The sequence below is a fragment of the Strix aluco genome, chromosome 3 (genome assembly GCF_031877795.1).
Source record: "Strix aluco isolate bStrAlu1 chromosome 3, bStrAlu1.hap1, whole genome shotgun sequence".
Classification (NCBI taxonomy): domain Eukaryota; kingdom Metazoa; phylum Chordata; class Aves; order Strigiformes; family Strigidae; genus Strix; species Strix aluco.
The window spans coordinates 69899548-69914642 of NC_133933.1; the positions used below are offsets into that span (position 1 = coordinate 69899548).

Below are 15095 nucleotides of genomic sequence, written 5' to 3' on the forward strand. Positions count from 1 at the left end.
TACCTTCATTGACTTTATTATTGCTACTATTCAAATTATATGTTCCTCTTGAATAAATATAAACTCTTTGTAGAGTACCCATTTTGGCTTTAGATCTGAAACATACTTGGTTACATAGGACTTTATTACAATATTGTTTTCACAAGAAACTAATGATGTTGCTAATTAATTGCTGATTAATTCTGCTTGGAGTGTGTCAACTGTGCTGAGGGACTATGGCAGTACTGAATACCACAGCCATTCTGCCGGTGTTTCTGCTGCTTGGGAGTGCAGTGAGTGTATTGCCAGGAAGCGTAACTGAATGAAACATGTTTTTTCTTGACCTGAGCTTTTTATCAGATTGCTCCTCAGGGTTATACTTTTTAACTGTTACTATATGCATTATCTTAAATCTTCAGACATACCTCAGGCAGAAACAATGTTTTATGAATATTTTTTGAGGTATACTTCTTTTGGATTTAGTCTAAATTACTGCATGCCTTTAAAGTCTGAAACTTTTTATGAGTGGCGGAGTTCCAGGTGATTAATTAGGAATGGACTTGATGTCAGAGAGAACAAGAAGCCCTAAACCCATTTCTAGTTCTCATTTTTAAATGTTTGGTTTTACTGGTTATTGTGTTGTTTGATTCCTCTTTCTTAATTAAAATATTTAAGTTGTTCTGCACACTGACCTATAGAAATTCTGGACGTATAGTGTAATCATTAGCAGCAGTATGTGGGGATAGAAGGGTTTGTGTGAATTTAGATATATAGCCTCTTCTCCAAGCTAACAACACAGCAACAGTAACTTTTACCTGACAGTACATATTCTTTTCCAATAAAAATTCTGCAGCTTAAAATGGAGGTATGATAATTACTTCTTAATGCGGTATACTAATAAAACTTAAATAAGAGCCTTCAGTGAACAACGTAGTCACTGAGTAAACAAATTCTTTCTTTACACCAAGAACAGGAAATATCTGTGCCTTGAATAAGGTTTTCCATTTATGTGGTAAGGACTTTTTCTCCACAGTGATGTTAGAATTTTTGTTATGCTTTTTAAAATATACCCAAAACCAGTTAAACCCAAATGCCAACAATATAGCTTAAATAAATAATTAAATAAATAAGCACTGTTATTTCAACTTGGGATTATGTTCTGTATTTGAATCTCACTTTGGAAAAAAAAAAACCTCCACACATATTAAGGAAAAATCATGCGAATTTCAATGCCTTAAGTTGTATGCAACCTCTATTTTTGGTCTGGAAAATTTCCATCCTCCAAGGAAACCTTACCTAATCACATTATAAGATTGGGGGTGGGGATGGTTGCTGTTGCCTGGACCTTTTTCTCATCTCCATCTCTTTTTTATTAAAATACGAGAGTCAAGATATGTCACTAACTGCACAGGTTATATTTTTGTCCAGTGGGAAGATGTGAAAAATGTATATGAAAATAATTAGGGTGAACATTTTCATGTTTGAAGGACAATTCAAGTTAAGGAGTAATGCTGTCTGTTGTACATAGATGACCATCAGTGAATGGTGGCTTTGCTCTGCCTCCTGTAATTCACTCACCAAAATATACACCTTTCTAAGTAAGCGGCACAGTATAAACTCAGAAACACTTGGGACAGAGTGCAATTTAAAGGACTTCGTTAGTAATGATGACTGAATTTAGGACCTGGATGGTACAGTGAGGAATGGGCACTTAGCTGTGTACGTGCAAATGATACTGCTGATCTCAGGAAAGATTATGGCAGCTAGTCCATACTAGACTGCAGCCAGCTGAGCATTGGAGTATCTCTTTCAGCTCTAACTATTTGGTGGCATTAATTTAATGCTTTCTGACAGATGGGGTGGTGTGGGAGTGCTGGGAGTATGGTCCCTGCCTGACCTTGGGATGCCTGAACTCCAGGCTGAAAGTCTGCAGCAGATTAGTGTCCCAGATGTGACACTGGCCTAGGCAGGCTTTTGTACTGACATGAGAGAGCTGTTAGGATGTTAGGGTTAAAATCCTGGTCTGCCCTGGGGTCATAGACTTAAACACCTACCCAGCTCAGAGGCATATTTCCAGCTCTTGAGTTTCTGCGCAGCACACCTCTGGGTTGTTAGGCAGCAAATGACTGCTGTTTTTCTTTCAGAATATTTATATGAAAATAAACCCATATTATTTATTATTGAGTTCTTTCTGGAATACATGGAGTTTTTTGCTGAAAAAGACCCGGCTTTATTAAACCAAGTATCCTAAGTATTTACTTTTCTGAAGAAAAATCTAAAACCTTAAAAGAGATGTTTTAGATAAATATTTGTTCATTCCACAACTAGAGTTTTGAAAAGCAAAAAAAAAAAAAAAAATCTGAAAAAATCTTGATGATTCCTAGTAAGAATACATCATGTCTACCTTTAAGAACATTTCTAAGTCAGACAAATATTTCAATATATGTACATGATACACATTTGTGAAAGAAGTACAAAGACCAGAGTAATCAGTAAGAAGGTAATAGTTCTTCCTGAGGATGAGTATAGAAGGCAGAGACCCTATAACTTGGTCTTCTGCTACAAGAATTCTCTCAGGTAAACTCAGCAAGTAGTTTTGCAACCATCACTTTTTAGTCTGAGTTAATCAGAGACATGGCAAGCTCATATAAATAAAATAACCAACCGCAGACTAAAAACTCTCTTAGATGCAGCAGTGACAGGACAAAAGTCTTGTGTCAAATTTTTACTCTCAATTTTGAGACTATAGAATAATGTTTTTTCCTGTGTCACCACCAGCTACATACACAAGGTGTTGTATAAGGCTGTGGCCTTATTCAGAGCCATTTATATGGTAATATACCATTCCACAGTGTCTAAAATGTAAGATTAAGTTGAAGCTACCTTTTGAGCTGGAAAAAATAGAATCATATTTTTCATTGACATTTTAGTGTAGAAGCATCACTGCAACAAGATCAAAAGCCTGTTGCCATTTTCATATATAAAAATAAAGTCAACTTTTTGTTTTCTGACATTCAGTGGGCTGTATTTTCTAACAGGGACACTATGGGGTCACTGTGGATATAGTTTACTAACTTTCATCATTCGCACAAGCAGGCATGAAGAACAAACCACAGCTGTTAACATCAAAGAAAGCAAAGCAAATAAAAAGGGAGAAAAACAGGAATAAGCAAGAAAGACTTCCAGGTTTCTGGAGATATTTTTCCCTTGTAGGGAATCTAACTTCTTGGACTGTTTAAGCTGTTTGCATTTTCATCCTGTTTAATATATCATATATTAGTATCTTGACTCTGCTTATCAGCAGCTTGAGACGCAAGGCTCTATTATGTTACAGTTTTTACTTGTTTTTTTAAGAAACAATGACATATGGTATGTTCAGTTTGTGCAGTAGGTAAAGGGATAATAGGAAATAGAGAAGAGAGGGAGTAAAATTGAAGTTGAGTAACCTGGCACTGGCAGATGTAAGCATTTTCTTTGTTCATGTGATGTCAGTCTGTTGACTAGACAGGGACTTTTGTTAAATTAACGGATGGAAAGCACACTTCTTATCTGTTTTAACTTGATAATAAATTGAAAATTTGTTATACTATATTCTTTGAAAGTCAGTATTTTCAGACGTGCTAAGAGATTCAGTATAATGAAAGGAGATCTGTAAAATCTCTCAACCTGCCTGATGAGTACAGGTCATGCTAACCAAACACCATAACTGTTACCCATACTTTTAGTTGCAGAAGTCAGTGTCTTCATTTTGCATTTGAATGTGGTGCATTTTAAATACCTCCTTCTTTGGAAACCCTGATTTGACATGGTAGTGAATTATAGTACATCTATTATTTTCTACCTTTATTAGTGGAAGTCAGGTTCATGTGTGTCGGTGTGCTCTGTTAGAAAGATCTTTCACCTAAGTTTTCAAGAAATATAGAGAGGTTTCAGAAAGCAAATCATCATGAATAATAAAACAGGAGCTTCTTTCTGCAGGTTTCATGAAAAGCAGGAGAGACTGTGTGTTGTGCATGCACTTTTTTTTTACAGCCCCAAATGCTTTCGGCATTTTGATGTAGGATGGATATAGGCTTTTGTTCTCTGAGCCTCTGGCAGTTGGGAAATGTCAAGCAGAAAATGCACTTTGCCTGCAGGGGAAGAAGTCACCGAGGTGCCCTGGTGGTGCAGTATCTCTGCAGGCTTATTCGCAACATGGCAAAGACATGAGCTCTGACAGCTGGGTCTTCTTTACATGTCAGCAACAGTGAAAGCGTCACAAATGAGCCTCAAAGAACGAGGTAAAAAGGAGAGAAATAGGTAGTTATAAGCCTATTCCCTTTCAGTCTCCTTTCAATCTCTTTCTTGACTCCCTTGTCTAACAAGAGGTGGGTAAGGATTAGCAAGGACAGGGGAAGAAACTACATTTTGAAGTCATAGGTTTCCTCATCATTCTTGAAAGTGAAAGGTGAATTCCCATTTTCACTGCAGCACATCAAAATTACTGAGTTATTGGTGGCTGAAAGTGTCATTTGAGAATCCCCTTCACTATGAGAACAGAGTAAACAAGGCTATGTATGAATAAGAATCCAAATAAAAATTAATCGTTACCTTAAGTCTACGGAGTTTATTGACTATTGTGTACTATGCCTATTTTTCTTACTTTTTTTTTTTCTGTATTTCACTGTTTGTCCTAATTTACCACAATAAATTATTATCTTTTCAAAAATATTCTAAAAGTTGCCCTATTTCCTGAGACAAATTAACAAGACAGTCATGGACAAATTAACAAGACAGAGTTGGTCCACTATTATTGTGTCTGGAGACCTGCAAAAGTAGACCTTAGCTTAGCTTTCTGTTGTGTGATTTGGGGATTAAAGACTATCAAAGAACCAAAACCTTTATGTTTTAAAGGTTACAAACACTGGAAACTTTGAATGTGTGCATTACACAGTCCACATTTTAAAAATGAATACCTATAGTTAGGGATCATGACTAATAAAGATCTGTATAAATAGGAATAACCTTATAGGAGATGAGCCCTGCAAATTGTGTTATCATTCATTGAGGCTACAAGTACTCTGGAAACCAGGCCACCCTGATCTAGATATCTAATTGTAGATACCTGCTCTAGCAACTAATTTTACACCTGGGACTACTTATGTACACTTTTAAATGCATCAGTGATTTGCTGAGTTTGGCCTCATGTTTGAGAAACTTGGTCATTGTTCATCATTGTTTGTAAGGCTGGCCAGAAAACAAGAATTTTGTTTATTTGAAAAAAAAAAAAAAGAGGTTTTGGAATTTCTTTTCAGCTTGGAGCAAACTAAGCTGTACAGATGCTCTTTGTGGAGAGTGAGAGAGGAAGAGGGAGGCAGCCTAAATAACTGACTTAGTCTATAAACTAAACTAACAAATGGCTGAGTAAATAGGACAGCACTCACCTGGGATGTAGAATGGCATGTTTAAATCCATGCTCCAGTTAATCACTACAATAGAGAATGAGATACTATTTTTTAATTTTCTTTTCTGCTGAAGTTATTCTAGTAAGTAAATACAGTTAGCTATTCATTAGATCAGAGAAAGGGAACCTAAAGTTTCTAGGGAGACTGCACCTCTTCCTTCTCTAAGTTCAATCGGAAATGATGCTGTGAGCCTTAGGGACATGGCCATTAAAATATTTCTATGCATTTCTGGGAAATGAACAATTTGTGATTAATGAGATTTTCCTAAGATTTTCCTAGATTTTTGACCACTCCTAATATTTTCTTCTTTTTTTTTCTCTCTTTGTTTAAAAGGGGAAAGAGAAAGGCATCACCTCTTTAACCAAGTTGTAATAAAAATGTGTAAAAAGTGTAACTTCGTTGCTGCTTTTCATTATTTATTTGTGCATCTGAAGAATATAAGTTGTTCTACAAGATGCATCGGAAAGATACTTAAGTGTTTGTTCTATGTTTTTTTTCTTTTTTTCACTAAAGAAAGCTGAACAAAACTGCTTTTTGAAGTGCTGTTATTGTTTAGGTAATGACACTAAAAACTGATGACAGGATGTGAGTTTCTAATTTTGGTGATGTCCCATTGTTTTGAAGGGAAGTTGGTTTTGAAGTAGCGATTGTAAGCACAGCAGGTGCTGGGATCTTGTAGCAGCAGGCAGAACTATCACATGTTGGGACAAAAAATACTCTTTTTTTCTTGGTAGATATGGGGATAATATTCTCATAACCATTTCCCTGACTAACCTATACATTATGTAGAGCTTCAGAATTTTTGAGATATATACTGCTATTTAATGTATAAGCTGCCATGATATGAGTGTGTTTTGGTTCTGCAGTATTGGGATGCAGGTATATGACTGAGCAGAGGGAAGAATCAACAACAAGCTGAAATGGATTTCTGAATCTTTGTCAGCCAGTCTGATATATTTGGGAATAAATTCTTATCTGGTGGAAAAACGGATTCTTATCTCCTTCAAAAATACCTTTTAATTCCATAGTACAGTAATTCATGATGATGGTAACACTAACTAAAATAGGGATTACTGAGAACAGTACAGAAGATCTCTTGTGAAGTACTTCATTCTTCCCATCAGAACAAAACTTTGGTGCATCCGTGTAAGTTGGCATCCTTCCATTCACTTCTAAGCGCAGTGAAGTGGGTGGTTTTCGGTTGTGCACTTCTTGGACAGACATACAGGTACTCAGCAGCAGCTTGACTCCCTGAGAGCCCGACTTCAATGGTATTTTGCAGATTCATATCAATGAGGGTGGTCTTGATATGCACAGGCTCTGTTTGCTTTTTCCTGACCTTCCTCTTTTGTAATTGGTTTAGTGGCTTGAACAAAGTGCAGAGAGATAAATTTCTGGTAACAATATTGTGCTGACAATATTTTAATAATGTAATAAACTGTTCTTGCTTACCCTGTTCTGGTCCTCTGGTAGCTGGGGTTCATGTGCTTGCAAAACAAATGGATGCAAAGTTAGGATTTATATACATTTTTTGCCTCTTTCTCTTACCTAATATTAAAAGGTAATACTGCATGGCACCCTACACCTTAAGAGTTCCATTTCCAAAGCTTTACTTTTCTTGTGAAAATATTAATGCTTATCTTATTCAACTTGAAGGTAGATACGATAGAATGGGACACAATCTTTGAAATCAAAACCAAGGGAAAAGCTACTTTCATTTTAATACTATCTTCTATATGCTGATATTTTGTGGAATATGATCTTTTTGAAAAGCAAAATAATTTTTCTCAGAAGTATTCATGTTTGCCCCAGGGATGTCATCTCTGACAGAGATGATTTAACATCATCCATCCAAACAGACAGTGTTATATGGGAATAAATCATTTCAGCCTACCCTGAAGTTCGGTAGTCAAATTATACTGGGGGCACTCGGGCACCCCTGACAGCCCCTCCAGCTCATCACTGCCATAAACAGGCTGGAGCACCCAACCTCTTAGGAACGACTTCATGTTAATAAAGTCTTTATAACTGAGCAGATTGTAAAATAATTCTGATTTCTTGTAGATGTCAAAAAAATTTCAAAGTCCTTCTTGAGCAGTTGAGGAATGTGGGTATACCTCCAGGCTCACCCTAGATGTACAGAATCTGTGGGCAGCTCTAGCTTGAAATAGTACAAAAGAGGCAGAAAAAGAGATGAAAAGTTATGAGTAGTTCAGACACCGAGCAGGTTTATCTGAACACACTTTCAGCTGGTTTATATCCCCTTCATGCCAGAATGTGGTTAAACAAGTATTGGGCAGGGAGAAAGACAAGTGACAGTGCAAGATGGGGGTGGGAGAGAGAGACAAGACAAATGGCAACAGAGGTTTCATCAAGGCATCATCTTCCTGCCCCCCATCGATGCACTTGGCAATGAAGTTTTCAATGCTTGGGGTTACAGAGTGCTGAAGTAACATCTCAACCTAACTACAATCTAATGTCAAGTTTCCTCTTTAAAAATAAATGCACCATATAATTTTGAGTTCTGTCTGCATACCTGCATTGAAATAGTCACATCTGAGATGTGTTTTCTTTCTTTTTCATTTTAACATTGACAGGTTGAGCCATTGATCCAGAAAGGCCATGAGAACCTGGTGCACCATATCCTGCTCTACCAGTGCAGCAGCAATTTGAATGACAGTGTGCTGGACTACGGGCATGAATGTTACCACCCCAACATGCCAGACTCTTTTCTCACATGTGAGACGGTCATTTTTGCTTGGGCCATTGGAGGAGAGGTAGGATGAATGGCTCTCTAGCATCAATGGGACTTTAGGAGGGTGTGTATCATAATGAAGCTTCCTCCTAGTATATTAGTGATTATTGAATCTGTCTGTTTTTAAGGGTGCACAATCACAATCCAAAAATGTCTTATCACCAGTATCTCCTCAACTTCTTGTTGGTCTTTTAAGTATGAAATACAATGATCATCCTGAGTGACAAGCTAAAGTATTGAAAATAGTATAGAGAGAGTTGATGCCTTAGGGGAAGAAAGATGGCTTGGGAGCATGGAAGTCTGCTGCTGTATCAGCTTGTCCCATCTGGGATGGAAATACACTGCTGCCAGCAATGACCAGTGTCTGCTACCAGTGGAGAATGACAGAAAGAAAAGCATTCTCTGTAGGTAACTTCATAAAAAACACGGAGGCAAGACTTTGCAAATGAAGTTAGACAATAGATTTAATTTATTTTGTGCCTTACCAGGACCTGGTTACAGTGTTGTCCCATTCAGGCATACCATTCTGAAGTTTTCTACTAGACCCAAAGAGACATCATTTCAGTGTAGGAGTGATCCTGTGTCAGTGCAGAGCCAACACAAGGACCACTTTACTCATGGCAATGGGGCATACCTACAGAAAGCACAATCTGATGCCGTGTTGACCCCAGGCTGTGTTTTCAGCTTATTTCATATGTTAATTTAGGCTGCAGTTAATGTTTTCAGCTGACATAAGGCAGCATTACTGCCAAAAGAATCCCACCCCTTCTTTATGTCCTTGATTCACTGCGTGCCCACACAAATGATGCTGTGGGTGCAGAGAGACTAGGGTGGTGATAGTTTCTAGAGCCTTCGTTTGCCAGCCCACAGTCCAAAACCATCTTCGAGTGCTGTGGTGTGAGGAAGCCAGAGCTGCTACACAGGCTCATCAAAAGAAGTTTAATCCCCTATGAACATTATCCTTGATGTATGCTTTGTGCATTTTCGCCATCGGCTATGCTCTGACCTAGTATTTGTACTTTCAACTGTCTTAATCTAAGTGAAATAAAAAAACTAATATAAATAAGTTATCATTTGACAAGCACTATGGAGGCTTTTGCAAGGATGATCCCCTTGGTAATGATCTATAGAGAGGAATCTGACAGATCTGTGTTACGTTCAGGTTTACTGGAGTACTCACTTCACTTACTTCAGTTTGCCCTTACATAGAACAGAGGTGAAAATATTTATTACTATATACTATGAATAGTTCATTAATGTCCATCAAGCATCAGAAAGTTGGGATCTCAAATTGGACATTTCAGAAAGTTAGAATCTCAAATTGCATATTAAAATATTAGCTATATACTATAAAATTATGCAGATTAATTCCTATAAGTGAATTTCGTAGAGTTCACTTAGAAGATACTGGTATTTTGGTTTGTTTCAGGAGTGGGCTTTTGAAGTAAATCTCCCAGTTATCCCCACTTATGAAGCTCTATTTATCATCATGAGTGTTTTGGGAACTTGCACAGCCTGCTTTGGGATGAAGTTAAACTGAATGTGCAGGGGTGAACCCAGCAGCTCCCAGCAATAAATGGGGTTAGGTGTATGGCGTCTGACCAGAGCTTGTCCAAAGGAGCATTGTTTCGGGACAGTGGGTCCAGCACAATTTGTTGCACTGTACAGACCTATTTCTTTTGCACTGCATGCCTTGCTAATGTAAATGTGGCCATGAAGACCGTCTTTATTGTTCAGATCATTTTACTTAGAATGCAGTCATTTGTGCAGGAAAAACAACCTAATTATGTACAAACTCAGTATTCCCTGGAAATTGCTGCTTTTAGAAACTGGGAACATTTAAAATGTAGTTTCACTTTTTCATAAGGGTTTTATTGTCGGACTAACTACTTGATGATGCAGTGTTTATACATTTACAATGCAATTTTTCTTTTCCACTCAAGCAGTAAATACGAGATAAATAATCATAAGATCACAGAATCATGCAGGTTGGAAGAGACCTCAGGAAGTCTCTAGTCCAGCCTCCTACTCAAAGCAGGGTCAGTGATGAGGTCAGACCAGTTTGCTCAGGGCTTTATCCTCTAACAAGCACAGGATCTACTATTTTATATTGACATATTTAGTGCATTGAGTGTGTCATGTTCAGAAAGTTTTGAAAGAAGTTACTTTTGTAAATTTTCTCATTAATATGATTGCATCATTGCAAAAAAAAAAAAAGTCAATCTATTTATAAAAAAAAAAAGTAACTCTTAGTCATGGCAAAATACCTTAACTCTGTATGCATGTGTTGATTTCCAGGGCTTCACCTACCCTCCTCACGTTGGCTTATCCATTGGCACAGCAGCTGACCCTCTGTTCGTTCTTATGGAGGTGCATTATGACAATCCATCGTACACAGAAGGTTTGTATCCTTACACTCTTTAAAACATGCAAGATTGGAAAATGTTTTAGACACAAGTGCTTCTTATTGCATGCACAGCAAACAGAGCAAATACACAGCTGAGGCTTATTTTTCCCTGTTCAATAGTTTCTGGTTCCCAGTGTTTTTCTCACTGCACTCAAAAGCTTGACCTGAAGTCAGTGGGAGATTCAGATATACAAAGAATTGTGGACCAGGTGGATATAACTCCTTTTATCACTACATTTTTCATGTTATCTGTCTCTCCTTTCCTTTTGCTGGGAAATCCAATGACTGAGAGAGAGCAGCACAGTACCCAGACTGTGAGACACCAATAGAGGGAATGAGCCTTTTATTAATTTTTTTAAGACATCTACCTGAACTGTGGGCACTTTGTGTAGACTCGACCTGCTAGAACATTCACTGGGTAAAAGTTTACCTTAAAAGATAAGCTTTTAATTTATAACTGTGTTTTTCAATTTTTCTTTCTAAAATTCATTTATATATAGAGGAAGCAAAGGGAAGAAACCAGGGAGCCCCAGAATATCTAGGGAACTTTGAAGCTGATTTTTGGAAAGATACTTTTTGTTCTGAAACAAAAGTTTATTGAGCTACTGTACCTGAGAATATCCTGGTGATTTCTATATATGGACTGAATAAAATCCAGTGCAGTACAGTGTATTGGCCTTTCTTTACACCCCGATGTGTTAAAATAAAATCCTCTGTGTGGGTTATGATGTTCTGTCTTAATGTTATTCCCCCTCTTTGTGTTGTACTAGATGTATTATCTCGAAATTGTTTTATTTAATGACAGACTCCTTTCAGCATGTACATTTGCATGGGGTACAGTAAACTTCATTTGCATCCTTGACGTTGCACACTTTCCCATCAAATATTGCCTGAGAAGTTGCATGCAGAAAAACTGTTTCTGAATTTGTTGTGTCCCTAAATTCGCTATTTTATTTTAACCAACTGTGCTGTATGATACCATTGTTTTAGTTCAAGTGGCACATACAAAAACTGGGAATCAATAATGTTTCATTCCCTTTTCAAGCAATGGGGCCAATTTTGCCTTTCCTGGGACAGTCCCAGGTGAACACAGGGTCTCACCAAAGACCTGGGGAAATTCAGACAGCATAAGCAGAGCAGGGTGTCTGTAATCTAGGTCAAGTTTCTCTCCTCCCTGACAAAATACATGGTATAAGATTGTGCCAGGAGTGTGAGGGAGTAGACTGGGGTGCTCCATCTTCTTCAGGTGGGGGCATGTGAGTCCTCCTGACACAACAGCAAATCTACCACCGGGTCACCTTTGTTTTTGCGTTTTGGCATCTGCATTTTCCCAGCTGGTGTCTTACGGTTAAAGGCTGCATTGTTAGCCTCTTGTTGTGATCTGGGGCAATGCTTTCCTAAGTGACTGAGCTTGGTAGTCAACGTAGGCTCCCAGTTAGAGTCAAAAATGTTTGAACTGCTCCTAACATGGCTGGTTTTGAGTGTTTCTGTTTCTGAAATCCTTAATATTCACTTTTCATTTGAAAGGTGGCCTCTTTTGAGGTTGTGTATCAAAAACTCTTACATATCATAAAAATTCCTGGCATTTAGATATTAGCAACAAGCTTCAAGGGAAACTACCACAAAGGAAAAGTTCAGGTTGATGAGATTGTACAAATAGCTTCAGAAAGGTAATGAGTATGGATTCCCAAACACTTTAAAGTTAGGATGTTGTGAGACAGTATATATAACCTGAAATGTCATAATTTGTATATTGAAGAATGTCTTATAGTCGGTTACCACTCTTAATTGGCTATACATAGTTCATATCCTTTGTCCTTAATAATTGTGTATTACTCTGTATTAGGTATTTTAGTGACTGGGTAACTTAGTCCCTGCTCTGTCCCTCTGTCACTTGCTTATCTTAAAATAGCCTGCTGATTTCATATTGATGTAAAAGTTGGTTTCAGGCACTGCTATGTCTGTTATGTTTTTTAGAAGACTAACATAGGTCACTAGGATGCCTCTTTCCTTCTCTGAGATACTTGGTATGTTTTTTGCATTTCTAATTTTCAAAATTGAAATTTGAAAATGGACAAGAAAGAAGGTAGCAGATGAACTAACAGAATGCAGGGCTTGTGCAACACAAATTAATCTTTGTTTTTTACTTATATCTTGCCTAATAAATCTGGCTAGTAGAGAAATAATTATAAGCATTTAGATGATGGAGGCAACATAAATTATGAATAGATACACAAGCAAACACATATGGCTAAACATGTAGGTACACAAAATAGATTCATATCATTTTGACCCTTAAAACCTCAACTTTTTCACAGCAGGCTTTGGTTCTTTAAACAGCTTTTTGAAATCAAGAGAAGTCTGAGAGTGAGTGCAGCATTAAAATCCTCTGTAGTTCTCCTGTCTACTTTACTCAAGGTGCTGGTATTATCTTCAAGTCTGTAATTTAGGAAGCCAATTTTCATGTTTAGTTGATGATCTTTTAATTGGGGAGATTGTAAAAGGCATGTATTTGGTCATCTGAGGTATGCTGTAATGTGACAGACAATCCAAAACAAAGGAAAAATATAATTAATGTTAGGGCTCAAGGTGAAAGAATCAATAAATTCACAAGTAGAAGACAACACATGGCTTGAAACCTTTACAGAAAAAACCCACAACTTTAAGCTGTGCTTTAAATATTTCATTTGAAAATTGTACAGGGAACCTTTTGAGGTCTTATACTTCCTTGTATAGTCTGCTCTGCCTGTGATCTAACTGCTTTTCTCTGAGGTCCATGTAGGATAACTTAGCTGAAGGGACATGGCATCTACAGACAGCACACATTTTTCATTCACATCTGAACAGCACAGATATCAAGATACCATGTTTAACAACCCTCCTGTGGGCTGCCCCTATTTATTACTTCCTGCATATGGCTTGACTCATTTCCAGGATACTGAAGTTTATCCTTGGTTTTCATGTAGAAAAATTAAGACAAGCCTTGAAAAATGTGAAACAATTGAATTTTTTTTTTTTTTTCATTTAAAACAGCCATGCTAACTGTGTTCTTTTGTTGCAGGCTTGATAGATAACTCTGGTCTGAGGCTAATTTATACTCCGGTTTTAAGGAAATACGATGCTGGGGTTATTGAAGCCGGTCTTTGGGTCAGCCTCTTCCACAATATCCCACCAGGCATGCCTGAATTTGTGTCAGAGGGTCACTGCACGCTGGAATGTCTGGAAGAGGTATGTCTCCTGCCTGAATCTATTGGTTTTCATTCTTAGAAATAGTTTTGGACAGACACTTTAACTTCTTGGAAAGATTGATAGTTACTGGTTAAAGACATGTGAGCAAAGGCATCTGCTACATGCTGCCCTCCAGAATGTTGAGTCTTTTTGATCTGGGTATTTGGGGTGTTCAGTATTCAGGCTTCTTTCCTGCTATGAGTAGTACTGGATGACACAGTGCTTGTGATGTTTTAATTGTGTGTTCAATATATAAGCATGCATTGCTTTCGATGGCAAAGCTGTTAATAGACAGGAATAGCTAGCTGAGAAAAAATGTTGAGAGAGACTAATTAAGATCTGTGCATGTGCAAAGGGCTCCTAATGGTGAAGTGAAAGTCTGAAAGGTATTCTTAGACCAACAGAAACTAAAGACATGAACAGATTTTTTTGTATGGCCCAAAGTAAAAAATTATGCATTTATTAAACACTTGGTTTCATTAAGGTAATTTAAATATCTCTACAGATAATGGAAGCATTGTCTAAAATCTGTGACTAATGTATCATGGGAGATTCTCGTATATTTTGTAATTTGTAGAGAATGTTTGAATCAATGCTTTTATGATGTGGTTTAGAGTGAATGGTAAATTAAATATGGAATTTAGATTTGATCTTGGTGGTGTTAAATGTTGCAAATTGTCATAGCATTTTTCAGCCTAAAAACACTTGCGTAATCTATTATCATGAAGTTTCTGACCTTAAGGCTGTACTTGAAAGGTATTGTGATAACAGTTTAGGTTCTAAACAACAATAAAAGTTTAGCATACCAAAAGTTTGGATCCATATATCGCAGCTGGAATGGGAGTGATGTCAGATTTGTGTCAATTTGGAAAAGTTAATTTTAAAATGTTTTTGACTTGGAAAAAAGTTTCAGATGTAAACTTACAATATTTCACTACCAGTTGACCTGAAGAAGGGAAGAAGAGCATATTATAATTACAGTCTCTTAATTCAAAGTGCTTCTTTTTGCACAATATTGATGATAACGTAATTCATAACTGCATAGAAATTCTTTTTCAGAATAAACATCCACATTCATCTGTATCAACCATTAGCACTTAAATAATGTGTAGGTTTTTGTATAATTCCCTTGAAAGTCTTAATCTATTGAGAATTATTTGCAGTCTGGTTGATTTTCATAAAAACTGTTGCATTAGGAATAAAAACATGTTTTTATTTAAAAAAACCACAGAAAAAAACCTAGCCTTTTTTGTATATAAAACCTTAATTTCACATACAGATT

General features: G+C 37.1%; 1 protein-coding gene across 3 annotated transcripts in view; it reads left to right on the forward strand.

Annotated features, from left to right (window-relative positions):
* Window positions 1-15095, forward strand: part of MOXD1 (monooxygenase DBH like 1) — a 55390-nt gene that overhangs the window by 27143 nt on the left and 13152 nt on the right. For all 3 annotated transcript variants that reach the window (XM_074820724.1, XM_074820722.1, XM_074820723.1), the window contains exons 5-7: window positions 8021-8200; window positions 10477-10579; window positions 13647-13813. In XM_074820724.1, the coding sequence (XP_074676825.1) occupies window positions 8021-8200; window positions 10477-10579; window positions 13647-13813 (450 nt within the window). The remainder of the gene's footprint in view (window positions 1-8020; window positions 8201-10476; window positions 10580-13646; window positions 13814-15095) is intronic.